This window comes from Crocodylus siamensis, chromosome 6 (assembly GCF_052110815.1).
Source record: "Crocodylus siamensis isolate JL-2025a chromosome 6, ASM5211081v1, whole genome shotgun sequence".
Lineage (NCBI taxonomy): Eukaryota > Metazoa > Chordata > Crocodylia > Crocodylidae > Crocodylus > Crocodylus siamensis.
In genome coordinates this window covers 2,089,248-2,115,367 of record NC_143400.1, presented here as the reverse complement: position 1 = coordinate 2,115,367, position 26,120 = coordinate 2,089,248, and the positions used below count along the sequence as shown (strand labels likewise).

The window sequence follows — 26,120 nt, the reverse complement described above, 5'->3', positions numbered from 1 at the left end:
TGGCGGCTCTTCCTCAGAACCATTGTCGCAGCCGTGCATCTGGTGTGCTTTGTAGACGGCCCCAATACCTTGCTGTCTGCCCGATTCCTTTTCAGGTTCCCCAAGGAATCAGCTGGTGTCCCCAGGGGCTTCCCTTGGGTAAGGAGGCTCCTAGTTTTTTTGTGATGTGCCTGAGTCATTGGCCCATCAAATAGCTGTCATTGAGCGAGTGTTTCTATGCGCACAGATCATGCCTATATGCAAATATACGTATCTATTTATCTATCGGTATAGAGATCGATATAGTGTGTGTGTGTGTGTGTCGATATAGATATATCAGAGACAGAGATATCAATAGGTATAGATATATTTGTGTATATACGTGTGTGTATATATACCATATTTTATGGTGCGTAGGTCGCCCTCTGGCTTTCTGATTTGCAAGGTAAGGTTTGCCATAGACACAGCCTGTAAGTTGGGGCTGGGCTTGGCACTTGTCTGGTCCAGCCCTGTCCCCTGCGAGCGGTGCTGAGCCTGGCGCTGCTCACAAGGGGCAGGGCTGGGCTCGGCCAGACTTGACCCTCGACTGTCAGTGAAACCGGTGTCATGTGCAGGGCGCGGGGACAGAGTGGCTCATGGGGCATGCTGCACCAGCCGAGCCCAACCCCTCCCTGACGCAATGTGGTAGGGTCTTTAAGTCCCGTTTAAATTTTTTAAGACCCCAAAATTGGGCTTCACAACCCGACTGATCCACTCCGAAATACAGTACACGTGTGTACATACATAATACGTGTGTGTATACGCATAGACGTGCGTGCGTGTAGCTCTACGCAAATGTATGCAAACACATGCAAATCGATTCAGGCTGCCGGGGGATGCCCATGTGCAGACGTGGTAAAAGCGGGCAGCCGGCGCGCATGCGCTGGGGGGGCACACTTGAGGGGCCCAGATGGTTTTACGCATGCGCAGTGTGCCCCTCCCCGCCGCGCCTGCGCAGTGAGGAGTAGCTGCGTGTGTGGAGGGGGGGCTGACTCTCTTCCCTTCCCTCCTTCCCCGCTTCCTGCGTGCGTGGGCCCGCAGGGGCGGGGTTTCCGGGAGCGCGGGGCGCCGTCGGGCCGGACGCGGCGGAGCAGGGGCCCCGCGGGAGGGGGGAGGCGGCACCGGCATGAGCAGCGGCCGCCCCGGCAGCCGCCGGCGTCCATGACAGGTGAGGAGCCTCCCCCCGCCGCCGATATGGACCCGCCCGCCCCCCTGCGGGGCCTAGTGGGGACCGCACCACTCGCGCCCCCGCGCGGGGGGGGGAACTTGGACCCGCCCGCCCCGCCCCCTAGCGGGGCCCTGCCGGGACCGCACCACCCGCGGCCGGGAGGGAGGGGGTTGGAGCGAGCCGATGGAACCGCCCGCGCCCCTTTGAGAACCGCACTATCCAGGACCCCCGCGCGGGGTGGGGGTGGAACGGCCGGCTCCCCCTATCTGTGTGACATGGACCCGCCTGCCCCACAGAGGGTCAATGGGGGACTGCACCATGCGGGGGAGAGGGGGGGTTAAGAGTTAAATGGGGGGGGGTCTCCATGAGGGGAGTAGGATTTTTGTGGGGGGTCTGCCCCTTGGCAGGGGCAGGATTAAAGGGCAGCCTTCTGAAACCATCCCCCCCCATGAACTCTCCCCTATGGCTCTGTCTAAGGGAGCAGGGCAGGGGAGGGGTCCCCCCTCCACATGTTGCCAGGGTGGGCACCATGGCAACGGGGGAGCAATGTCATCTCTATGGCAGCGTCCCCCTGCCCCTCCCCCGATGTGCTGGGGTCCAAGCGGCGCAGGAGCAAAGTCCGGCTTTGGTGCTGGCCAGGCCTCTGGATGGGGTCAGGCGCCAGCCGCTCCCTCCGCCGGACCTGAAGCCTCCGCGCACGGGTCGTCGTCGTCATCATCCCGCTCGCCAAGGGAAAGCTGCGGCGGCGCCGGCCCTCGCGGGGGGAATGTTTCTGGCGCCTGCACGAAACCTAATCGAGGAGCCCGAGCTCCTGGCTGGAGCCGCGTCCACCTGGCGGGGAGTGGAGCTGTAACTGGAGCCGCCTGCCCGCACCGAGGACGGTCACCATATCCAGCAGGGACGAAGATGGGGCTCTCTGCGGCTGGTGGGGTGGGGGGGCGTGAAACGGCATCGGGATACGTCGTGCGAGGGCTTGCCGCTGCTCTCCGGCCGGAAGGAAGCACTGGACGTGGAAATCCAGGGCCCCCGCGCTCTCCTGCTCTGGGGGAGTGGGATCCAGCAGCTGGGGCTGCCCCAGGCCTTGTGACTGTGTCTGGGAGGGGAGGCGGAGAGAGCGGGGGGCTGCAAGCCAGGGCTCCAGGGTCCTTTTCCAGCTCGAGAAATCGCGGGTCATGTGCAGGGGTTAACTGCCACCTCTGTGGGGCCCTGCATGGTGCTGGCTGTTCGCAGAGCTCTCCGGGGGCCGTGGAGAGGCAGCGTGCGGTGGTTATTTATTGCTGTTAACCACGGAGGGGCTGAGCGGGGAATTGTGAGGCTCGGATCGGGCTCCGGCGACATAAGAACCACTGTGGGGGCGGCTTCTGCTGCGGGACCCGAGGAGGGGGTTTGGAGCAAGGAGCAGCGCCGGGGCAAAGTCGGAGAGGCCTAAAGATGACCCGTGGGGGCAGCATCCTCTTCGCAGGGACTCTGTGCCTCTCTCTCTCTCCCCTCTTCACCTGCCGGGCACGATCTGTGCGAAGGAACGCGGCGGAGGTGGTACCTACGGCCACCCATTGTGGGACAGCCAGCCCCTTCCCCCACGAGCAAGAGCCCCCTGTCGTCCCACCCGTGACCAGCGTGGAATTGGCTCCCAGCAAAAGTGCAAAGGGGTCGAGCTGGTTGTCACTAAGGATCCTCTCCCGGGGCATCACATCATCTTGCTAGGGCTGAGCGCAGCAGCTCCGCTCCTCCCAGGTGATCCCCACGGCGCATCTGATGGTACCTGGAAAGCTGGAGAACGAACCTGTCCCGCAGCCAGCTGGGCTGGATCCTTGGCACCTCGGGACCAGGTGAAGCAGGAGAGCTGCCCAGGTGCTCGGCGCTCAGGAGAAGTGAGGGGCTCTGCCTCCCCGGAAACTGGATGTAATCAGGGGCCCCTGGGTCCCCCTTCCCCCTCCCATAAACAGAAACCTGTTCTCATGAGGCACATCCCACCTGCAGGTCTCCAGCCTGCCCGATGCATCTCAGCTCCCTAGCTGCCAGGCCAGGGGCCACGGGAACTTAAGAAACCGAGGCACAGGACTGGGCTGTGATGGAGTAACCGTGGGAGAGAAGCCACAGGTCTCCCTGGTTGGCACCCGGCCGCCGTTCGCCGTCCACGAGGTAGCTGCTCCACTCGGGGAAGGAGCATGGCCAGAGAACCCAGGAGCCCTGGCTCCCTGCCTGGAGCTTAGCAAGGCCCCACTTCCTCTTTCTGTGAGGCTGCTCAGCGCTCTTCAACCTCGGCGCTTTCTCCAGCCTGGAGGGATCCCTACACCCAGGCAGAAGCTGCCCGCACCTCTACACTTGAGCCTTGCAATCACTGGTGAAACAGCCCCGGAGCGAGCTGCGGAGGAGGCTGCAGGTTCTCCCCGCAAAACGTCCAAGATTTACTGCTCTGAGGCCGTGCCCTTGGCTCTGCCCCCGGTGTGTTTTTCGGACTGAGTCACTCGCTTCTCATCAGAGCTGCGGAGGGGAGATCCCTCATTACAGCTCCCGTAGAGCTGCCTCATTGCTGGAAGATGGGTGGGGAAAGCTGGAGGGGGTCCTGATGGATCCCATCTGCATCCAGGCCCCACAGTGGCTGCAGGATCCAAGGCCAGAGCCCTGCACTCTTTTGCAGGCCTGCAGGGCTCAAGAGGCAGCCTTGGAGCGTGGTATCCCCGCGATGCCATCTGATGCCCGGAGCTGGGGCTCTGTCACCTGGAGCTGGCAGCCGCTCTCTCTGCCCCAGGCTGGGCAGTGGCTCACTCTGTGGCTCAAAACACATTTGGCTGAGGTTCCCCATAGTGAGGTGTGGGGAGCAAGCACTGACTGGGAGCTGGTGTCCCCGAGCTCCTAGGCTGTGTCACCTGCAGCCCCAGCCAGGGCCGGGAGCTGATTCAGAACTGGCTACAAACCCCTGTGCGGAGCCAGGACACAAACATGGCCAGGCAGCCATGGCAAGGTACCAGCCCGGGGACTCCGTCCCTCTCATTTGAGCCTTGTGGCCCATGTGTGGCAGCAGGATCTGTGCTTGCGGGGGGGCCCTGCTGTCATTCCTGAGGTGTGGGTGGCGTCGTGTCGAGGCTGGCTCCCTCGCCTCTCCAGCACCGGAGCTGCTGCTTGGCGGCCAGGGGTGGCATGTACAGAGCCCGGACATGGGAACCAGGCACAGATGTTAGCCCTGGGTGGGTGCTTCCTGCTCCAGCCCCCTGTCCTGCTTGCACCCAGGGGCCGAGATTTACGTCGCCCATGGAGGTGGTCCTGTCCCATGCTCAGACCCAGTGTGCGGGGTGGGGGGGCAGGCAGCGGGCGTTGTGGCTTTGCCCAGTGACCCACACTACAGCAGCTCATGTTCGTGCCTCCACAGGGCCCAACTCCAAGCACGGCTCGTCCGGTGGCTGCTGGCATTAGCCCGTTCCCTGGTCCTGCCCGGCAGAGGTGGCCAGAGGCTGTGGCTCCACCATGAACGAGGTGTCGGTCGTTAAAGAGGGCTGGCTGCACAAGAGAGGTGAGAGAGAGGGAAGGGGAGGGCACAGCTTTATAGAGCGGAGAAGGTGACGCAGCTCTTCCTGGCTGGTGCAGAAGGGGTTGGGGAGCTTGGTCTGGCCCCTGCAGCCCAGCCGGCTCCCTGCACCCGTGGTGCGAGCAGAGGTTCCAGCGGCCCGTGGCCACATTCGTCCTGCGCTTGCTGGCTCTCAGGTCTAGCGAGTGCCTCCTCTGCACTGATGGATACAACAGGGAGCTGAGAGGGGTGCAGCGGGTCTCAGCCTGCTGCTGTTTCTGAACCTGGTGGAGGTAGCAGCTGCAGAGTCCTTGGCGGGTCAGGACTGCCGTGGGGCTTCCAGAGCCTGTCTCAGGAGGGGGAAAGGGGCTGGCAGGGTACCTGGGTGCCCCTGGACTGAACCAACCCGTTCTCTGGCCCTGCAGAGTATGTCTACCTGGCACAGGGCCATGGGAGATCCCAGCTGCAGGCTACCCCGGGTGCCAGGGCAGGGCCCCAAATGACAGGACTCCTGGGTTCTGGCTTTCCCCCAGGCTCTGGTGGTGACCTCAGCCGAGGCTCCAGCTCCCAAGCAGTGCCCATCGGCCGGAATGGGGCAGTAGGGAGGCCATGATCATGCCCAGCTCAACCCTCCTTCCTTGCAGGCGAATACATCAAAACGTGGCGACCCAGGTACTTCCTGCTGAAGAGCGACGGCTCCTTCATCGGCTACAAGGAGAGACCTGAGACGTCCGACCAGAGCCTGCCACCTCTCAACAACTTCTCAGTTGCAGGTACGAGGCTGGGAAGCAGCACCCATCTCTCTGGCATTGGTGCCTGCTGGTGCGTGGCTGTCCCTGGCCCACAGGCCTGTCTCTTTACACCCCACTCCTCGTCCAAGGCTGAGAGGAGGTCTCAGTCTCCCACGCCCCTGTGCCCAATGGCATAAACACAGAGCTGAGACTTGGCGAGCTCATGACAAGCTGCCCTGACTCAGGTAAAGCCTCTTTTTGCCGCTCCATGAGCTCAGCTGCCGGTGGGGCTGAGCATCGGCTCATGTCTGGGCCTCTGGCATGTCGACGACCAATCCTCCATCTGCCGCAGTTTGCGGGAGATGCCGGCAGCTTGTGCCTCTTGTGTCGTGAGGAGCAGAGCTTGTGGAGGGAGGCCTGCCACCCACCATCTGCCGCCTCGTGGGCACAATGCCTCGGCTGCAGCTGGTGCAGGGCCGGGGCAGGTGAGGTCAAGGGATCCCTGTGGGGATGGGCTGCCTCTGCCTACGATTCCCTGTTGCTTCGTGAGGGCAGAGACATGAAGGGCGGTTCCCAACCGTGCCAGAGCTGCCAGAGGGGTGTGCTGAGGCCTGGCATCCAGAGCCTTTTCGTTGGAAAGAGATATGGTCCTGGGAGCCAGGGCTGCCTCTTACCTCTGGTGCCCACCCCTGTGCCCCTAGAATGCCAGCTGATGGAGACGGAGCGCCCCCGGCCCAACACCTTTGTCATCCGGTGCCTGCAGTGGACAACCGTCATTGAGAGGACTTTCCACGTGGACTCCCCTGATGAGCGGTTGGTGCAGCTTGAGCCCCCACCCCCTTACACCCCAGGCACTGGGCTTCCCCCGCCCCCGTGTGGGGCCTGGCCAGAACCTGACGGAGGATGGGGGGCCCTGGGCCTTTCCCCCTGCAGTTGGGGAGGTCCCAGGGGGCTTGTAGTGACAGCGCCACCCAGCAGAGTTCGGGTGCTCTTAGCGGGTCCTGCCATGTAAAGGGAACAGGCAGTGGTTGCCCTAAGGCAGGCGGCATCTTCACATCGCGCGTTGCATGTGGCTTGCCCATGTTATACCCATGCAGGTGTCATCTGTCCATGTCCATCCTGGGACTGTTGGCTGCCTCCTGCTCTGTGCCACTACTACCAAATGGTGTCTGGGGTCTGCACCTGTCTGCCCATTCCCAGCCGCTGTGGGGAGCATATTGCTGTCCCTCAGCCCCAGGCTTCACGAGCTCCCTACTGAAGCTGGCAGGATTCGTGGTCATGAAGCTGCCACTGCAGTGGAGTGTTTGGGGAAGGAGGGCTCCCCTGATGTTCACCTTGTCCCCCCCGCCCCCGCCGGGGACATGAGGAGTCTGCCCAGGATGCCACTAGAGAGCAGTTTCTAGCCTTGCCTTGGCTGCAAGAGTTGTACGTAGGCAGAGGGGAACAAGTGGTCCTGTTGAGCAAGAGCCAAGACAGCTGGAGCAGAACCAAGAGTCAGATTCAGGCTGCCATGCTCAGGGTGAGCTCAGCCAGCAGTGAGACCCATCCACGTGTCACCCCCCCTCACTGTCACCCGTGTGGCCCTCAGGGAGGAGTGGATGCGGGCCATCCAGACGGTCGCCAACAGCCTCAAGAACCAGGAGCCGGAGGAGGATGTGATGGATTACAAGTGTGGCTCGCCCAACGACAGCGCAGGTGCCGAGGAAATGGAAGTGGCCGTGACCAAGACCCGTGTCAAAGCAGTAAGAGGCTGGGGGGGCCCCAGTCTGGATGGGGGGGGGCCTTTATCGCAGTGCAGGGGAAGGAAGGTTGTTCCCAGAGCTTTGAGTCATGGGTGGGAATCCGCAAGTCTTTGGCCCAGGGCAGGGAGGACAGGCCAAGTGCCTTGGGGAGCGAAGTGTTCCTGTCTCGGGAACCTCCTGCCAGCGCCAACTTCAGCTCATCCCCCCTGCTCCCACCCCTGCAGACCATGAACGACTTCGACTACCTTAAGCTTCTGGGCAAGGGTACCTTCGGCAAGGTCATCCTGGTGCGAGAGAAGGCCACGGGGCGCTACTATGCCATGAAGATCCTACGCAAAGAAGTCATCATTGCCAAGGTGTGGTCATGACCTGGGCGGGGCCAACTTGCAGCAGGCATCTCCCCAGCTGCCAGTGATGTCCTGCTAGCGGCCCATGCCCTGAACACGAGCCCTTCCCGGAGTGATCACTTTGGAAACAGCTCCTCCTTCACTCTGTGTTGCTTCCCATCGGGCTCTTCTGGCTCCCATCAGTCCCACATGGGTAGCATAGCCCCACGTCAGCCCGGGCCGGCGTCTTGCAGGGAGTGAAGCCCATGCTACAGTCAGCCAGCAGATACCCCAGCACTGATAGTCCTTCGACACCTGTCCCACAGTTCCCCTAAAAGGGCAGACAAGTCCTCCCTCTGCTGATGCAGGCAGCTCCTAGAGCATCAGGACAAAGCACCAGGGATGTGCCCCCAGGTGCAAAGGCAGTGGGGTACAGCCAAGGCACCCCCCTGTGAGGCTGCCATTCCCCCTTCAGCACCTGCTGCCCCTGCTCCCTGTGGCTGCACAGCCTCCGGTTCATCCATGCAAAAATCTGCGGGCTCGGCTGCACAGTGCTTGCTGGGGGCTGGGCTCATGGCTCTGCATCTCTCTGCAGGACGAGGTGGCGCACACGGTGACGGAGAGCAGAGTGCTGCAGAACACCCGGCACCCCTTCCTCACGGTGAGGCGAGGCCTGGCCTAGCCCTGGGCGGCTGGGCTGGGGGTGGTGCCAGCTTAGGAAGCAGCTCTTAAGTGTGTGGCCCTGCTGTGGCTGGTGGGTCCCACATGCCTTGGAGAGCTGCAGGACCCTGAGGCAGGGCATGGGCTTGGCTGTGGGCGGCAGCCAGAGTCATACTCTCTGCAACCGTTATGGAACAGTGTTCCCAGCATCCGTGGGACGCCACTGCCTGTGGCCCCTGCACATCTGCAGTAGGGAACCTCCCTCTCATCTCTCATGCTAGGGGCTAAAGGCCAGGCCAGGCCAGGCCCCCCCCAGACCAGCAGGGTCAGCTCAGACCAAGAGCTTGGGAGCTCTGGCTTTGCGGTGGCCCCGCCACCCAGCATCTCCACTGGGGTGACCACATGAGGATGTCGCAAGCACTCTGTAGCTGAGAAGCCCTTGGCTGCTGGTTCTCCAAGGCTCGCTCTGTTGCAGGCACTGAAATACGCCTTCCAGACCAATGACCGGCTCTGCTTCGTCATGGAGTATGCCAATGGAGGGGAGGTATGTGTGGGTGCAGCCTGCAGCCCTGATCAAGTTCCCTGCCCTTGCAGAGCCACCAACCATTACAAAGGCCTGGAGCCCAGGTAGCAGGGGCTGGCTCTGCTGCCCACCTTGTGGCGTGGATATGGTTCACGTCTGCAGACAGAGACTCCTGCCAGGGCAGGGAGAGTCCCCTTCCCAGACCACAGGGTAGGGGTTGCTCTGAGCAGTCTGGAGCCGTCCAGACCCTGCTATCCCAACGCAAACCAGCAGCTAGGACTCCTGGGTTCTGTGCCCAGCCTGCTCCCAGACTCCTGTCTATGGGCAAGTCCCTTCACGTCAGTAAAGGGGGCAGGGGCTCTCTCCTTCCCTGCTAGGGGTGGCCATAGCCCTGGACACGGCTGTCAGCTTCCCTCCTGGATCGTTCCCACTCAGCAGACGGCTCCAGCGCTCTGCTCTCCAGCACATGTTCCCCAGTGCATTTGCCGTCCTCACCAGCTGCGGAGGCCACAGACGTCCTGAACGCGACATGGGCAGAGAGCAGAGCCGGCCCTCGCGCACACAGCCTCACGCCTCGTTTCCCCTCCCACCAGCTGTTCTTTCACCTCTCGAGGGAGCGCGTGTTCACTGAGGACCGGGCCCGTTTCTACGGCGCCGAGATCGTGTCTGCGCTCGAATACTTGCACTCCCGTGACGTGGTGTACCGGGACATCAAGGTAACGTGGGGAGGGGAGAGAAGTGCTGCTCTCCCCCCTGGCATCGGCAGTCCCCTCGCATCCCAGCCCATGTCCAGCTTCAGCAGTAGCTGGGCCCTGAGCCTCTATCTGCCGACCTGCTGGACCCAGGGGTACAGCAAATGTGACTCTCTTCCCTTGTGGTGTTCTCCTATCGCTGTTCCCACTGTTTGCTGCTTGTTGGGGCACGATGCATCTTCTTGGCCACGCTGCGGTAGGATCAGAATCACAGAGAAGAGCTGGAAGGGGTCTGCGGGGGTCACATCCAATCCACCCCCCTGCCTGAGGCAGGATCACCCATGTCCAAACCATCTCAGACAGACCCCTTGTCCAACCTCTGAGCAACGCCCCAGGCATCATCTGTGCCCCAGGGAAAGCAGGGGGGCCGCAGCCACCAATCTCTTGCTGTTGCAGAGGGTGTTAATGTACTGTAGTTACTTGATACCAAGACAAGGCTTTTTCCCTCCATTAACATGGGGGTGTGGGGGGGTAAGCTCCTCGTTTTATAATCATATCCAAGGAGTTCTGACCAAATACATCATCTATCATTAAGCTGCTGCCAAAAGCAGCGTGTGCCCAGCAACAGAAACCAACTGTGAAGTTGATTAAACACAGCCAATGCTGAGCATGACTAAAACACGCGGCTTGCGCTGGGCTGATGTGCGGGTGGGAACCTACCTTTTTTTTTTTAATTTAATTTCATGTCTCTGGGCAAGTCATCCATATCGGAGACAGTCAGAGCTCAGATCCATGGCAGGCAATGGCAGCACCACACAGACCCAAATGATAGAGCTCTGCTCGGTTGAAATCTGGAACTGAATTCAGAACTGATTTGGCCCCGGAAATTAAAATTGAATTAAAAAAAAAATGGTTTTGGCTAAGTTCAAGTGTATAAGATCGAGTCTAGAGTGAGGCTTGTCACAGAACCATAGAAAATGAGAGTGGGAAGGGACCTCAAGAGGTCACATGTAGTCCAGCCCCCTGCTCAGCCCCAACTTGATCATCCCAGCCAAGGCTTTGTCTACATTCAGAAACAGATAAGAGCAGAAAAAAGTGAGCTACCCATGCTAACACACAGAGTCTGTGCCAGAGCTGCGAGCTGAACCCAGACAATCCAATTTCGAAAGTTACTCAACAACACAGCTGCACTCAAGTTGGCCCTATGGCTATACCTTGCAAGATTATTAAGATTACATTGTTTTACAAGAAATGACTAAATATAGCCACTTTTCACTCCACTCTATTACAAAAAGATATGCCTCAGTGGCTGCTTACCTCTCAGGTAGGTTTTTTTACAGTACAATTAGCCTTCAGACATTCTTCCTCCCTATGCTGCCTAATTTACATTTTCACGGGGAGGGAGTGCACTGATGAATTCAGAATGTATTGCACTCTGGAGAGAAAAGATAAACAGAAGATAGGAGTATTCATTTCACATAATCATAGAAAATTCGGGTTGGCAGGGACCTCAGGAGGTTGCATCTAATCCAAACCCCTGCTCCAAGCAGGACCAGCCCCAGCCCCAGCTACATCATCTCAGCCAAGGCTTTGCCTAGCCGGGTCTTCAAAACCTCCAAGGACGGAGACTCCCTCACCTCTCCGGGCAGGCTGACCCACCCCCACGGGTTTCCCCAAATGCAGGAAACTTGACTGCAGGATTTCGTGGCAGTGGGGGACTGTAGTCATGTCTTGCTCCTTCAGCTTTGTGGCTAGAAGCAAGTGGGATGAGGGGGCATCCAGACCCCAAAGCCTTCAGGTTTGGGGCTTGCACGTAGGAGGGATTTAGGGAGTATCCCAAGTCCCAGACCAGTGGCTCTGGGAGGAAGGAGACACTGCCTGGTGGTAGCGCCATACAGACTTGTGATTGAGGACAGCTCAGTTGAAAGTTGGAACTTGACTGCTGGGCTTTGTCAGGTTGAATTTGTGCGCACACATGCACACACACATATATATGCACACACTAGATATAAATAGGTGTCGAAGTGCTGCTCAAAAATGCATTTATTAAACGCCCGTGCTCAAACTTGCAGCCTTTTCAGAAGGAGGCAACAGGCATCTGTTCTGGATGAGCTATGTCTGTGGGTGTTGCAGGCAAATGGCTGCAGCCCTGTTTAATTTCAAACATGCTCCTCGCTTCCACAGGCTCAGGGAGAGTGGGTCCAAGGGGAAGGGGCTGCCAGGGGAGAATCTGACCCCGCTCCCAGATCTATTTTCCCTGCTGTAACAGTGAGAGGGGGGCAAATTCAAGGCAAACCTCCAATAATTGGTTTCTAAAGCCAGAGAATTATAAAAGATATCACATCTACCCAAAGAACCCTGCCTGGAAAAATTATAACATTTACAAATTTTCCATATGTGGAATCTAATTATTGGGAGTCTCTTGATAAATCAGGGTTGTCTTCTATTCCCAGGCGGAGCTTGTACCCCTGCTGCAGAGGAAGGCAATCCCCCCTCTGCCACCCCAGTCTGTGCCAGTGTGACCATAGGGGAAAATCCTGCCCCCAGTGCAGCGTGGGGCTGACCCTGAGCAGAGGGGCAAGACCCTCTGGGCTTGAGTCCCAGCTGCCATCCCCAGCCAGGGCTGGAGGCAGCGCCCAGCACCTCTGGGGAAGGCTTTAAAAAAACAACCACTGTGGCATAAAAATTCCCCCTAGTCCATGCAACAAACAGCAAAGCCTGGGAGCTCCCCATAGCAGATCATGGGCATCATAACACCTAGATCACACGCCCAGCAGCCATCCAGCCTCTCCTTGAACACCTCCAGTGATGGAGAGTCCTCCCCTTCCCTGGGCACCCAGTCGACAGCCTTGCTGCTCCAACAGTGAAGTTTTCCCCAATATCCATTCTCGGTCTGCTTTGATGCATCTTCAGGCCATGGGTCTGCATCCAGGGCAGAAGAGGCTGGATCTTGGGGTGCTAGTGGCTGGGGTGGGGGGAGGTTAGCTTCCAGAGCACGGATGGATGCCTGGAGCCAGGTAGGATGATCCAGTCCCAATCCTGGCCTGGCACAAGGCACAAGTTGCCTGTTCTCCCCTCCTGCCTTTTAGCTGGAAAATCTCATGCTGGACAAAGATGGCCACATCAAGATCACAGACTTCGGGCTTTGCAAGGAAGGCATCACGGATGGAGCCACCATGAAGACCTTCTGCGGCACACCTGAGTACTTGGCCCCGGAGGTACGTAGCACCCGGGATAGCAGAGCTTATTACCCCAAACTCTTGGGGTGGGGAGCCCCAGAGGGGTGTCAGGAGAAAGACTGCTCTAGGGACAGGACTTTCCCCTCTGCTTCTGTGGGTTTATTCGGCCGACGGCATACATGCTTGTCCTAAAAAATGCATCCACCAGTTGCCTCGCAAGCTATGGCCTGGCTGCCCAGCCTGCAGCTCAGACAGTCCTGGGTCTTGCTGGGGCATTCGGGCATCTAGTTCAGCCGTGTGCAGTCCAGATGTCCACAGTCCAGCCATCCAGCTGCCCATAGTCCTGTTGTCCATCTGTCTGTAGTCCAGCTGTCTAGCTACCTGCAGTCCAGCCATCCAGCTGCCTGTAGTCCAGCTGCCTGTAGTCCAGCTGCCCGTAATCCAGCTGTCAAGCCCCTGTAATCCAGCCATCCATAGTCCAGCAGTCTGTAGTCCAGCCATCCAGCCTCTGTAATCCAGCCATGTGTAGTCCAGCTTCTGTAGTCAGCTGTCCATAGTCCAGCCGTCCAACGACCTTTAGTTCCCAAACTGTGTTTATACCTTTTGTTTCTGGCACTTTCGCTATTTTTCCTATTCCTCTTCCTGCCCCACTGGCTACTTACAGGCGACGTCCACCGTCTGTTTCTCACATGTGGGCATTTGGTTAAAATCACATCGGCCCAGGCATTGCTGCGTCCCACTGCCTGTCTTTCCCACGGCCACAGGCAGATCTAGAGTTTTGGGAAGGGGGTGCTGAGGGCAAGGTGCATCGTCACGTGTAAAACAACACCATTTTCTCCAGGCAAAACTAAACCAGCAGCTCTGCTCCTAGGGGTGGGGCTGAACCCACACCAAGCCAGGGCTCTGGGTTCCCCACCCAGCGGTCTGGGGGGTGGTGGGAATGGGGGCTCGGGACCCAGGCGTGGCCCTCAGTTCAGGATCAAAGCAAAAACAGGCCAAACTTTATTGGAATGAGTTAAAACAACCTGCCGGGCTGTGAGGTAAGAGCTTGGTGAGCAGGAGCACAGCAGGATGAAGGGTGGTGGATAGGGGAACGCCGAGACCCTTGATGAGAAACGAGGGTCATTGGGAGCTGAGAAGGGACCGGGCAGTCGGTTGCTTTAGCATCACTTGTAGCTGCCCGCTCAGCTCGGACCAGGCAGCCGGCTGCCCCGGCTCCATCGCAGGACTGGACACCGGCAGCTCGATGGGGTCCCCGGTTCACGCAGCCACTCCCCCTGACCCGCACCCGTCTGCTCCCCGCAGGTGCTGGAGGACAACGACTACGGGCGAGCCGTAGACTGGTGGGGCCTGGGCGTCGTCATGTACGAGATGATGTGCGGCCGCCTGCCCTTCTACAACCAAGACCACGAGCGCCTCTTCGAGCTCATCCTCATGGAGGAGATCCGCTTCCCCCGCACCCTCAGCCCTGAGGCCAAGTCCCTGTTGGCTGGCCTGCTCAAGAAGGACCCCAAGCAGAGGTGGGTGCACGGGGCATGGACCCCCACCTGCTCTGTCCCTCTCCATGCACCTTGCGGGGGGATCCCTGCCGGCCTCATGGGTGCCTAGGCTTCTGCGTCCAGCCCCAGAGCTCCCTGCTGTGCTGAGCTAGCTTGCGCAGTGCCATGGCTTCCCCTGCTGAGGGGCTCTGGAGCCTTCGGCCGGTTCCTCCCCAGATGCCCCTCATGTCCTTTGGAGCTGCCTCACTGGGGTGGGCTGAGCCTGGGGGCTGACAATGTCCTTGCACCCACAGGCTCGGGGGTGGCACCAGCGATGCCAAGGAGGTGATGGAGCATCGGTTCTTCGTGGCCATTAACTGGCAAGATGTGGTGCAGAAGAAGGTGAGTGGGTCCTCGGGTCTATGGGAGCCAGATGGGTGGGGGGACCCGGCATCGCTGATGGCAGCCCCCTCTTCCCCTAGCTGGTGCCGCCATTCAAGCCCCAGGTGACATCCGAGATCGACACGCGGTACTTCGATGACGAGTTCACGGCACAGTCGATCACCATCACACCACCTGACCGCTGTGAGTACCCCATCACCACTGGCCTCAGCTGTGCCAGCGCACGAGGGCAGAGCCCTGGCTTGTAGCCCCTGATCCATAGCTCCCAGGCTGGCTGCCCCCCTGACCATCTGCACTGGAGCCAGCAGCAGATTTCCCCTCCCGGAGAGCGCACATCAGGCTCCGCATCCTCCGGAGCCTTCACTGTCGCCAGTGGGCCTGGCCCAGGGTGGGTTGCGACGCGCTGGGCCCAGGGCGCTCGCTAGAGCCCTGGCTGCACTGGGGCCCCTTCATGCCAGCACCAGGTAAAAGACTCCCGCTGTGCCGGCTGGGACTTGGGTACTGTAGAGGTGTTCCAGGATGCCCCAGGCAGTCGTGCCCATCTCAGCCTGGCACAGGCCGGTGCATGGCACTTCCCAGGGCCTCACACCCCTCTTCACCACCCTCTCTGCCCGCAGACGACAACCTGGACTCGCTGGAGGCCGACCAGAGGACGCACTTCCCGCAGTTCTCCTACTCGGCCAGCATCCGGGAATAGCGCGGCAGAGACGGGCTTGGGGCTGCCAGGACTCGGGTGCTGGCAGGGCCCCATGCCCTCGGCCACCCCGCAAGCCATATGGGAAAAACCCAAGTGCCCCGAGCCCGGCGCACAGCCCCGATGACACCCGGCTCTGGCTGCGGCGCAGAGCTCCTGGGATCACTGCCGCTGTCCCCGCAGGAGCCTCGCACGCCCCCGGCCCTCGGAGGAGAGCAGCTCTGCCGCTGCCCAAGCAATAACTTGTCTCCGTCGGTGCCTTAGAGCTAGGCCCAGGGCTGGCCCTGCCCACTGGCACCTCCCGGGCAGGGGCGTCACAGAAGCAGCTGGCGACTCTGGTTTGGCACCTCTCCGGGGGCTCAGGGCCTGCGGAAGGGCCGCACTGGGGCTCCGGCTGCCCCGTCCCGGTGGGGCCGGGGCCTGCTCGCAGGAACGTCACCGTCGCCACGGCTGGTGATGAACACGGGTCGGAGCCCCACGTACTGCCTCCGAGAGCCTGTGCCAGGCCTGGCTGCCCCCTCTGGCTCCCAGCTCCGATCCCCCCGGCTCCTGCAGCCCTCAGGAGGGAAGGGGAGGCTGTGGGCACCAAGCTGGAGCCCGAGCCGGTGGGGGACAGGCCTGCACACGGACAGTGCGGAGAGGCCAGACAGGCGCCAGGGGCAGGGGCCGGAGCCCCAGAGACTGGCACCAGCCCCTTCCGCCACCTTGTGTTGGGACCCCCAGTTGACATGGGGGTGCGGACGTGTTGGCAGGGCCGGGCCGCCCCCATGAGAGCGCGTCTCGACCCATGGATTTCTCTGCGCTGCATCGGGGCCAGCGCGGTAGCGGGTGGTGCGGCATCAGGTGGGGGGGGTGCGGCCTGTGTGCCCCTCGAGGGCCCTGGTGCGGTTCCTCGGCGTGGCTCGTCTTCTGGTTTTCCCTGTTTTGCATTCAGGACAGAGCTGAACCCGGCCCGACCTGGGCCCGAGTCTGGGGGGTGGGGGAACGGGATGGGGGAGGCCTTAGATGACCCCCCAGGGTCCTGTGGCTGCCCCCCCCCGCCCGGGTCTGCACGCACCTCGGCCGCCCCCCCCCCTTGTTACGGTACAAGCAATAAAGACTGTTTTGGAGAGGCGGGAGCACGCGTGGTACATGCAGGGACCCCCCCCCCCGCCGGGAGCCGCCCCCGGGGGAGGCACCAGTGCGGCAGCTGAGCCTAGTCCCGGTAACGAGCCCTTCATTAGGGGCGGGGCCGGCCCCTCCCCCGTCCCGGGGCTGCAGCCAGAGCCCGGGCAGATGGTAGCGGGCTGGGGCTGCGGGGCGGGAGCGCGGGGCACCGGGGCACCGGCAGGGATGGGGGGCGCTCTCCCTGGGTCCTGCGCCCCCGACCCCCAAGCCTCTGGGCGGGGCACCCGGCGGCCGTGGCGGGGGGGGCGGCCCCAGCCGAGCCCCCCCGACCCGGCTGTGCCGCAGGAGAAGCGGGAGCCGCTGCGCTGCACCAACAGCCGGATCCCGGCCCCGATCCCGGCGGAGGCGGCGGGGAAGGTGCGCGCAGCGCCGAGCACCGGGCTGGCCGTAATGCCTGCAATAGCAGCGCACTCGTCCGGGGGCTCTGTGAGCCTGGGGGTGGTGGGGGATGCAGGGACCAGCTTCGTGACCCCCCCCGGCCCATTGCCCCCGTTACAGAAGAAGCCGCCGGGGGGCCGGGCCCGAGGGGAGAAGACCGCAGCCGGCAGTCCCCCCGCAGGTAGGGCCCGATCCTGGTCCTGGGGCGGGGGGCACGGGCGGGGCTGGATGCCTGGGTCCTGCCCTGGCCTGGGGGTGTGGGGGTCGGGCCAGGGGTGACGGGGGCTGTCCGGCAGGGTCAGCGCCCGGGGGGCAGCTGCAGGGGCTGGGGGCCGTGCCTGCGTCGGAGGTGGCGCGGGCCATGGAGAGCCTGGGGCTGGCGCTCGAGTGCGACTACGCCGTGGACATCCTGGCCAGTCTGGCGGTGAGTGCCCGGACACCCGGGGTCTCCCCAGTGCTGGGGGGCGAGAGCCGGGGTGCCTGGAGCCTGGGTCCCTCGCAGGGGGCAGCAGTGGGGTCTGGGGGCAGAGCGGGTGGTGGGAGTTGCGAGAGGGGGTGTCCCGCACACGTGGGCTCCCTGGGAGGGTGCAGGGCCTCGATGGGTTGGAGCAAGGGCCTGGGAGCCCACATGCCTGGTTCCCCCCAGCTCTGGGTGGGGAGTGGGGCCCCCGACGCCTGGGTCCCCTGCCGCACAGGGTCACCGTGTCCCCGCAGAGGCTGCCGGCTGGCTGGGCGCCGCGGGGCTGGGAGCTGGCGCGAGTGGCGACAGCTGAGATGCGGGCACTGGTCGTGGACTGGCTGGTGCAGGTGCAGGTGGGTGCCGGGGTCTCCCTTCTTGCCCCAGCAGGGCCCCTGGCCCGCCCGCCCGCTGTGCCTCAGTTTCCCTCCCCACAGGAGTACCTGGGCCTGGCAGACGACACGCTCCACCTGGCTGTGCAGCTGCTGGACGCCTACAGTCAGGCTGGCCCCGTGCGCACCCGTGCCCTGCAGCTCCTCGGCCTCGCCTGCCTCTTCCTCGCCTGCAAGGTGGAGGAGACCTACTGCCCCGTGGTACGTGGCGCCTGGACACCGGGGTTCTCCCCCTGCCCAGAGGTCTTGGGGGCAAGCTCGGGGCCTGGACACCGGGGTCCCTCCCCATGTCTGGGGGTTCCCCAGCCACTGGGGTCCCTCCCCAGCTCAGGGACGGGGACCTGGGTCTCGGAGGTTACAGGGTCCAGACTCTTGGGTTCCCTTCCCAGCTCTGGGTGGGGGCAGGCGTAGGGCTGGTTGGGAGCCCAGACACCTTGGCTCCCTCCTGCTCAGGGGGCCAGGGCTCTCTCTGCAGCCGGCCACGCTCTGCTTCATGACCGAGGACGTGTTCAGCCGCGCGGCGCTGCTGCGCATGGAGCGCCGGGTCCTGCGGCGCCTGCGCTTCCACGTGCACCGCGCCAGCCCCGCCGGCCTCCTGCGCCTGCTGGCTGCGCTGGGCCGCTGTTCCCCCGAGGTGGGTGCCGCGCCCGGACGCCTGGGCTCTCTTCCAGCAGTGGGAGGCAACTTGGGCCCGGTTGGCTCTAGGTGGGGGGGCCTGGACCCCTGGGTCCCCACTGAGCCCCGCTGTCCCCCCTGCAGACGGGCGCCCTGGCCATGTACTTCCTGGAGCTGTCGCTGCTGGAGACTGAGTGCATGGCCTTCGCCCCGGGGCCACGTGCCGCAGCCGCACTGAGCCTGGCGCAGCGGGTGCAGCAGGATGCGGGGGGGCCTAGCGCCCCTGCCCCCCTGTGCAGGTAGGTCCCGGCCTGGCTAGGCTGGGGAGTGGGGTGTGGGGGGGAGCCCCCATTAACCCCTGCCCTGCCATTGCAGTGAAGAGGAGCTGCGTGCCCTGCACCCCCCCATGGCGCGTGCCGCACTGCGGGCCAGCTCCGGCACCCTCCGCGCCGTCTTCCTGAAGCACTCGCGGCCCCAGCGCCTGGGCGCCAGCACCAGCCCTGCCATTGCCCGCTCCTGCTACCTCGCCTGCTGCCTGGTGCCCGGGCCTGAGCTCCCCCCTGCAGCCTGGGCCAGTCCCCCCTGGCTGCCCCAGTAGCACCCGCTTCGAGAGGGCTACTGGGTGTGGAGCAGGGGCCTTGACGCCTGGGTCCTCCTGCACTGCTGTGACTCCTGAGCCCCCGCCTGGCTGCTGAGGGCACTGGTGGGGGGGGGGGTCTGGGCTGGGTCGAGGGGCGGGGGCTCTCCCTCTCTCCCTGCTGACTGGGGGGGGGAAAAAAAGCAAGGAAAACAGAAGTTTGTGGGGGAAATGGCCCCAGATTTGTTTAATAAAGAGTGTTTTAGCCTTACCCCAGCCTCCACCTCTGTCCAGGCTCCAGGTGCGGGGACAGGTCTGGCCCTAAGGCTCCTGGGGCTGGGGGCTCAATTCGGCCTGGCTTGTGACATGGGCGGGGGGGCAGCCTGGGGTGAGTGTGGTCCAGCTTCAGGGTCTGGGGCCGGGGCCTGGCAGTTCCCCCCCCCCCCCCTTGCAGCTGCTGGGGGGGCTCTGAATGGCCCAGGCCTGGTGTGGGCTGCAGTATTACCCTGGGGAGAGGATCAGGCTCTAGTAACAGTGGGTTGGGGGGGGCCCAGGCATCTCCACAGTCCCCCCCTTCCGGTGGTTGCATCCTTGCCCAAGGCAGGGGCCTTCTAGGGACCTGCCCCCCGCCCCAAGCCAGAGGGTCCCAGATGTCTGGGTAGCACCCAGGCCTCCATGTACCCCTGGATCTGACCCTTCCCAGTGCCTGCTGGGGAGGGGGGCATGGCAGGGCCCCATGGCGCAGCCAGGACACAGCTCTTCCTCGCTCTCATTCATTATTATTATTTTTTTTTTTGTACAAACAGCACAAGAGATTTAAATAAGGTGCAGGGAGAGTCATTCCCCCCCGCCATAAATACACCCCTCCCCATCCCCCCCCCCCAGCAGTCCTGTCACGGCAGGGCCCAAGCTGGCCGCATTGGTGTGTGCTGTGGGATCTCGTTGCCCTGGGCAGGAGGGCTGGGTCCGTCCTGGAGCCCCCAGAGCCCAGCAGCTGTGGGGGGAAGTCCTGGTGCCCCCCCTAAGAGTCTGGGGGGTGGGGTCCCGGTCAGATACATTCACGGCGCCGGCGCCAGGGCTACCAGGACACATCGGCTTCCAGGCTGCAGCAAAGTGGCACGGTGCTGTCCCGGGTTTGCCCCTCCGCGTCCACGTCCAGCAGGCTCGGGTGGGTGCCGGAGCCACCCGCGGGCTCAGGGCCGCGGCTCTGGCCGGAGATGAGCTTCCAGGGGTCGAGGCGGGGCCGGGTGGGCGAGGGCCGAGGCCGGGGCGCGAACTCCAGCGTGCGCGGCCTCTCTGCCGACTCCAGGGGCCGGCGCCATGCCGGGGGGGGCAGCAGGGCCTGGGGGTCGGGCAGATGCGGCGGCTCCAAAGCATTGGGGATGCCTGCAGGGATGGATGGGGGGTGGGCTGAGCAGGACCCCCCAGGAGCCCTTGCCCTGGCTGGGCCCCTACCATACTTTGGCATCCCTGGTGCCCCTCACTCCCGCCCCGCAGGGCCCCAGGGCTGCTGGGCACACCTGGCCCATTGCCCCACGTGCCCAAGCAGGCGATGCCCCCGGGACCTTGGTCCCGCTGCGGCCCAACAGTGGAGGCAAAGCCTCGCCGCCAGGGCCGGGGGCGGTTGAGGTCTCACCGGGGTCTGGTCGCAGGGCGCCATCGGAAGGGGTGCGCCGGTGCCCACGGCTCACGGCCCGGGCGACCGTGACGTGGGTGGGCGTGAGCGACTGGCGTGGCTCCTTCTTGAATCTCTCGGCCCGCAGGTCAACCAGGGGGTTGTGGCAGGCGGGTGTGGGCACAGGCGTGGGCGGCTCCTCGACGCCTGGCTCCGGCTCCGGCTCCGGCTCGGGCTCTGGCCCCGGCTCGTCGCTGTCCGAGGGCAGCAGCGACTTGGTGGAATTGCAGTCGGACGAGGGTGAGGACAGCGACAACCGTGTGGCTGAGCTGGATGGTGGCCCCCGCGCCCCCCAGCCCCGCCACCGCCCCTCGCCCGCCGCCGGCAGCTCCGCGCCCAGCGCTACGGCCGCCAGGATGGAGGCGCAGCTCAGCAGCGCCGCCTCGCTGCGCTTCCACGCGGCCCCCGGGCCGCGCCGCGGGAGCTCGCTGGGCGCAGGAGAGGCGGCGTCCCCAGGGGGGGACAGGAACAGGGAGGCGGGCACAGGGGAGCGTGGGGAGCCGCCAGCCTTCTCCACGTACTCCTCTGGGGGGGCGACAGAAGGGCAGGATCAGTGCAGGATGGGGGCCCCCCCACCATCCTCCAGGGGACTCGGCCCCCCAGCCCCCCCGGCTTGGGCCACACTCACCTATCTCGGTGAGGCTGGCGAAGCCAATCGCGATGGGCGCGTGCTTCGGGGACTTGCCCAGGTTGGGGGCGCTGGACGACCACTGCTTGCTGCCCTCGCCCAGCGCCTTCAGCCTGGGGGGGGAGGGGGCGGGGTGGGTGTGCCTCCCCAGCCTGGCTGGTGCCCCTCGCTCCCGGCCCGCAGCCCCCTGCCGCCCCTCACCTCTCCTCCCCGCCGAGCCGCTCCTTGTGCAGCGTGGAGCTGGGCCCCCACGTGCGCCCCTTCTTCTTGCTCCCCATCAGCTCGTCCGGCTTCAGGCCCGCGCTGCGGCCCCACGTCTGGCTCCTGTCCGTGGGGGTGACTGCAGTGGCATATGGGGGGGGTTAACCGCTGGGACGGCGTTGAGGGGAGCGAGCGGCACCGGCGGGGCAGGAGCGGATGGAGCCTCCTGGGGCAGGTAAAAGCAGCTGGGGGGGGCTGCATATCCCCCCACCCCCTCCAAGGGGATGAGAGCAGTGGGGGTCGGGGGGCACTCACGGCGGATGGCGCGCAGGCGGGGGATGATGCTGGGGCTGCCGGGGGGGCTGGCGCCGGTGGCCCCTGGCCGTGCCCGCGTGTCTGTCCCAGGCGAGGCCTGCACCGTGATCTTGTGCTCGAAGCCTGCGGCGGGGGTGGGGGGCAGGGTCAGGCGCGACGGGTGCACCCGGACCCTCCCCCCACCTGACTTCAAGTTGGGCAGCAGTGGCTGGTGCAGTTGTCACGGCAACAGGTGTTGGGGAAGTGGGGCTGCGGTCATTGCTATGGCAACATGGGGGGGCTGCATCCCAGAGGGCAGGCTGATGTGGTTGCCAGCGTAACATGTTGGGGGGGTGTCTGTCCCAAAGGACAGACTGATGTGGTTGCCATGGTAACATGGGAGCAGGCTGTACCTGCAGGCAGGGTGAGATGGTTGTCGTGGTGATGAGCTGGGGGTGGGGTGTTGTGGGTTAGGTACCTGAGGGGGATGTGGCTGCCATGGTAACGTGTGTGCAAGCCCAAGAGCAGGCTGAGGTGGTTGCCGTAGCAATGCGTGTGTGTGTGGGGGAATGCACCTACCGGAGGGCAGACTGATGGTGTTGCCACAGTAACATGTAGGATTGGATGGTGGGGCAGGGGGGCAGGATGATGTAGTTGCTATGGTAACGTGTTGCCTGGTGCCTACCAGAGGGCAGGCTGATGTGGTTGCCATGGTGATGTGGGTGGATGTGTGTGTGTGTGTGTGTGTGTGTGTGTGTGTGGGGCATACCCAAGGCAGGACCCTGCGGTTGCTATGGTAACATGTGCATGCCTGGGGGGCGCACACTTCACATACCTCAGGGCAGGCCAAGGCAGTTGCCCTGGTAGTATGCATGGTGGGGGGGGCACACATGCCCCACGTCCCCGGGGCAGGCTGAGGCGGTTGCCCCGGTAACGTGTGTGTGCATGCGTGGGGGGACAAATCCCCAGGGACCGGCCGAGGTGGCTGCCATGGCAGCATGTGTGTATGTGTGTGCAGGCGTGAGCGTTCACACAGGGGTGGGGGGCAGGCAAAGGTGGCTGGCACGTGGCGGGGGGACCCACGTACCCGAGGGCAGGCTGATGCGGCCACCGTCCCGGAGGCGCAGGCGGCCGCGGCGGAAGTGGCCCTTGCGGCGCTTGATGCGCGGCGCCTCCAGATGCAGCTGGTGCATGAGCAGGTGCAGCTCCCGCTCCACCACCGCCAGCTCCCGCGCTGCCAGCTCCCGCGCCCGGCGCCGCAGCTCCTCCTCCTGCGTCTTCTGCTCCCGCGCCGCCCGCACCAGCTCCTCCTCCCGGCTCCGCAGCTCCTGGGTTGGGGGGCACAGGGTGGGCATGGGGACCCCCACCCACAGGGGCGGGGGCTGGGGGGTGCCCACCTACCTTCTCCTTGGCGCGCAGGTCGTCGAACATGCTCTGGATCTCCCGGCGCCAGTCGTCCTGCAGCGAGTGGAACGAGGCCACGGGCATGGCCAGCATGGCCGAGCGCTCGATGGCCTCCAGCCGCGCCACGATGGCCCCGAAGGGCGGCCGGGCGTGCGGGTCGGGGTCCCAGCACTCTGCAACAGGGTCACAGGGGTCACGACCTCCCCCCAAACCCGCATCCGCCCCCCTTCCCCGGGCACGTACCCTGCAGCAGGCGGGCAAAGGGCTCGGGGCAGGTGGACGGGATGGGCAGCGTCAGCTTGTTCATGGCCACGCCGTAGGCCACGGCCAGCGCGTCGATCTCGCGGTACGGCACCTCGCCCGTCAGCAGCTCCCACAGCAGCACCCCGAAGCTGTGGCGCCCGCAAGGGGGGGTCAGGGGCAGCCGGGACCACCCCCCCGGGCACCCCCCGGAGACCCCCCGCCCCGGGCACCTCCAGACGTCGCTGCTCTTGGAGAAGAGAGAGAGGCGGATGACCTCGGGCGCCATCCAGGCGTAGGTGCCGGCCGCGCTCATTTTGGTCGTCTGGTGCCACTCGCGCGCCAGCCCGAAGTCCGTGATCTTGAGCGTGCAGCGCTCCAGCGCCTCGTCCGACAGCTCCTCCAGGATCAGCACTGCGGGGGCAGCGCGGGCATGGCAGGGGCGCCCGGGGTCTCCCGGGGCAGGGAACGGGCTCCGAGCTGCAGCTAGAGCCCCCCCGCCCCCCGCGCGGCCCTGACCGCTGGAGAGCACGGCCACAAAGCCCGGCCGGACTGCGGGCCGGGATGCAGCTGGCTCTGGGGCGGGTCAGCGGGTGTCTTACGCAGGTCTCCCTGTCCTGCTTGCTTGGATGCGGCCCCTGCCTCAAGGACAGCCAGAGCCGGAACCCAGGCGTCCTAGCTCCCCCCCCGGCCTCTGCAGCTGCTGCCTGGCATGGCGCCCCCTCCCTGCCTGCCCCGTGCCTGGTGACCCAGAGCCGCCGGTACTGATACTGCGGGACTTTCGGTCCCGGTGGTGTGGCGCTCTGCCTCGCACGGTGCCAGTGTGTTGGAGGCGTGGCAACGAGAGGGGCAGCCCGTGCTGGGGGCATAGTGAGCCTGGCCCTGCCCCCCGCGTGCAGCCCCCGGCCCCCACCCCAGCACCTGCAGCGGGAGCCCAGCCTGGCATGCACGTGCATGTGTGCGCCCACCTCTGATCAGGCCCTTGCATGCGTATACATGTGCATACAGACACGTGCACGCGGTGGCCTGGATCAGGCCTCGTGCACATCCATACATGCGTGTACCGGGTGCCTGAGATCAGGCCACTTGCACGAATGGGCACGTACACATGTACACAGACGTGCTCACCCCGTGCCAATGGTCAGGCCTCTTACATGCACACACAGCCACACGCACACGGGTGTGTCCCTGCACACACATGCACCCAGTGCCCTTGGGCAAGCCTCTCGTGTGCATGTGTATGCATACGTGCACACACACCACAAATGTACACACGCGTGTGCAAGCACACCTCCCCTGGTGCTCATGGTTAGCTATTTTACACATGTACAAGCACTTCCCCCACACACACATGCGTATGCACAAGTGCACTCACACATGTGCACATAAACCACACACACACATGTGTGCAAGCACAGCCCCCTCCTGTGCTCAAGCTTAGGCCTCTTACACATGCACACGCACCCCCACACATATGCATGTACACACATGCACACACACAAAAGTGGGCCCTGCAACGAGGCCTCCCACACCCGCACGCCTCCCTCCCTCCCGGCACCCTCGCTCGGGCCTCTCGCACGCGTGCACACCTGTGCACCCACGCCCGCCACTCACCGTTGATGGACTTGAGGTCGCGGTGGACGATGGGCACCACAGCCTCGTCGTGCAGGTAGTTCATGCCGCGTGCCACCTGCACGGCCCAGTCCACCAGGACGTGGGGGGGCACGCGGCGCCCGGCCAGCGCGCGGCTGAGGGGGCCGCCGCGGGCGTACTCCATGACCAGGCAGAGGTGCGGGGGGCTGAGGCACACGGCGCGCAGGGCGATGATGTTGGGGTGGCGCAGCAAGGCGAAGAGCCGCGCCTCCTGCCGCACGCTCTCGGCCGCGGCGCCTGCCTCCTCGCCCGGCTCGTGGCGCGCCGCCTTGACGGCCACCTCGCGCCCGCGCCACGCGCCCTTGTACACCTTGCCGAAGCCGCCCACGCCGATGATCTCGTCCAGCTGCAGCTCCTCGAAGGGGATCTCGGGTGGCCCGCTGGCCACGTAGGCCCCGGGGAAGACGCCCACGCGGCCGCCCAGCCGGCCCGTCCACCAGCCCTCGTCACCCGAGACCCGGGCGTCCCGCGACAGCAGCTCCACGCGGTCGCCGCGCCGCAGCGTCAGCTCCTCCTCGCCCGCCGCCTCGTAGTCAAACACGGCCGTCCACACCGGGCCCTCCGCGGGCACCGGCCAGGCCTCGCCGTCCTCCTCCATGCCTCAGCGCGGCGCCGGGGCCCGCGGCGTCCGGGCCTGCTTGCCGCACATGGTCCGGCGCTGTGCCCGGGGAGATGGGCCTTGCCAGCCGGGGGCCGGGGCACCGGGGACGCTACCCCCTGCCCCTGCCAGCAACTCCGGGGATGCTAGCCCCTGCTCCGCCCGCTGCACCGGGGCTCCCACCCCTGTCCCGCCTGCTGCAGCGGGGCTGCCCGGGAGCTGGACCCTGCCAGCCGGGGGCCGCGGGGCCCGGGGAGCTGCGCCAGCACGGCCGGCTCGGCTAGCGCAGCTCGGGCAGGTGCCGTCTAGGGGCATGGCCCCCGCGCCCCCCGGCTCCGGCGGCCCGGCCCCGCCGCCGGCTCCATGCGGGCTCCCGCGGGCTAATGGTGTCCAGCCCGGTGCCGGCGCCGTCAGCTGGTGCGGGGGGGGCCGGACCCGCGGCTGCCTGGGACTTGTAGTCCGGGCCGGAGCGACGCCGCCGCCGCCGCCGCCGGATCCGGCCCTTCCCCGCGCCCCCCTCCAAGCGCCCTGCCCCCGGGACGGGGGGTCCGGCGGCACGGATCCGGCCGGGCGCGGGCCCCGGGAGCGGCAGGTCCGCAGCGGAGCCAGGCACCGGGGGGGCGGGGGCCGGACCTTGGAGGCTTTCCCGAGCGCCGCACAATGGGGCATTGTGGCTGCGGGCGGGATCGGGCCCCGCTGCACCTGCCGCCGGCCCGGATCGGG

At 64.6% G+C, this 26,120-nt stretch overlaps 3 protein-coding genes across 6 annotated transcripts; 2 read left to right on the top strand and 1 right to left on the bottom strand.

The window, feature by feature from the left end:
• The first annotated feature begins 1,013 nt into the window (after positions 1-1,013).
• On the top strand, positions 1,014-16,227 carry AKT2 (AKT serine/threonine kinase 2). The gene is made up of 14 exons (XM_090051257.1): positions 1,014-1,186; positions 4,557-4,697; positions 5,336-5,464; positions 6,124-6,235; positions 7,011-7,164; positions 7,389-7,520; positions 8,086-8,151; positions 8,626-8,694; positions 9,267-9,389; positions 12,455-12,583; positions 13,850-14,064; positions 14,337-14,424; positions 14,505-14,607; positions 15,042-16,227. Exons 2-14 carry the CDS (start codon positions 4,652-4,654, stop codon positions 15,119-15,121), a joined length of 1,446 nt encoding a protein of 481 aa, XP_089907383.1. The 5' UTR covers positions 1,014-1,186; positions 4,557-4,651; the 3' UTR covers positions 15,122-16,227.
• On the top strand, positions 16,124-18,858 carry CCNP (cyclin P). 3 transcript variants are annotated; one of them, XM_090051250.1, is made up of 7 exons: positions 16,124-16,844; positions 16,960-17,087; positions 17,378-17,476; positions 17,558-17,713; positions 17,988-18,146; positions 18,272-18,426; positions 18,503-18,858. In XM_090051250.1, exons 1-7 carry the CDS (start codon positions 16,124-16,126, stop codon positions 18,723-18,725), a joined length of 1,641 nt encoding a protein of 546 aa, XP_089907376.1. In that variant the 3' UTR covers positions 18,726-18,858. The 3 variants fall into 3 exon arrangements, 2 of the variants coding, with proteins under 2 accessions (XP_089907376.1, XP_089907375.1); XR_016442913.1 differs by having other exon boundaries at positions 17,378-17,713; positions 17,966-18,146; positions 18,503-18,637; XM_090051249.1 differs by having other exon boundaries at positions 17,378-17,713.
• Positions 18,859-18,923: 65 nt separating this feature from the next.
• MAP3K10 (mitogen-activated protein kinase kinase kinase 10) lies at positions 18,924-25,863 on the bottom strand. 2 transcript variants are annotated; one of them, XM_090051238.1, is made up of 10 exons: positions 24,761-25,863; positions 23,380-23,560; positions 23,150-23,298; positions 22,904-23,079; positions 22,590-22,830; positions 21,524-21,646; positions 21,209-21,347; positions 21,008-21,120; positions 20,341-20,904; positions 18,924-20,090 (listed from the first exon to the last, which is right to left on the bottom strand). In XM_090051238.1, exons 1-10 carry the CDS (start codon positions 25,395-25,397, stop codon positions 19,783-19,785), a joined length of 2,631 nt encoding a protein of 876 aa, XP_089907364.1. In that variant the 5' UTR covers positions 25,398-25,863; the 3' UTR covers positions 18,924-19,782. The 2 variants fall into 2 exon arrangements, with proteins under 2 accessions (XP_089907364.1, XP_089907365.1); XM_090051239.1 differs by lacking the exon at positions 21,008-21,120 and having other exon boundaries at positions 20,341-20,573; positions 24,761-25,859.
• Positions 25,864-26,120: the final 257 nt, after the last annotated feature.

Excerpts from the sequence above, each read along its gene's own strand:
- AKT2 (XM_090051257.1), top strand. The coding sequence starts at position 4,652 with ATGAACGAGGTGTCGGTCGTTAAAGAGGGCTGGCTGCACAAGAGAG. Across the intron at positions 4,698-5,335 it reads GGGCTGGCTGCACAAGAGAG|GCGAATACATCAAAACGTGG; the intron begins GTGAGAGAGAGG and ends CCTTCCTTGCAG. Across the intron at positions 9,390-12,454 it reads TGGTGTACCGGGACATCAAG|CTGGAAAATCTCATGCTGGA; the intron begins GTAACGTGGGGA and ends CCTGCCTTTTAG.
- CCNP (XM_090051249.1), top strand. The coding sequence starts at position 16,124 with ATGACCCCCCAGGGTCCTGTGGCTGCCCCCCCCCGCCCGGGTCTGCAC. Across the intron at positions 16,845-16,959 it reads AGCCGGCAGTCCCCCCGCAG|GGTCAGCGCCCGGGGGGCAG; the intron begins GTAGGGCCCGAT and ends GCTGTCCGGCAG. Across the intron at positions 17,088-17,377 it reads ACATCCTGGCCAGTCTGGCG|AGGCTGCCGGCTGGCTGGGC; the intron begins GTGAGTGCCCGG and ends GTGTCCCCGCAG.
- MAP3K10 (XM_090051238.1), bottom strand. The coding sequence starts at position 25,397 with ATGGAGGAGGACGGCGAGGCCTGGCCGGTGCCCGCGGAGGGCCCGGTG. Across the intron at positions 22,831-22,903 it reads ACCTGCGCGCCAAGGAGAAG|GAGCTGCGGAGCCGGGAGGA; the intron begins GTAGGTGGGCAC and ends CCCCCAACCCAG. Across the intron at positions 20,905-21,007 it reads CGCCAGCCTCACCGAGATAG|AGGAGTACGTGGAGAAGGCT; the intron begins GTGAGTGTGGCC and ends TCGCCCCCCCAG.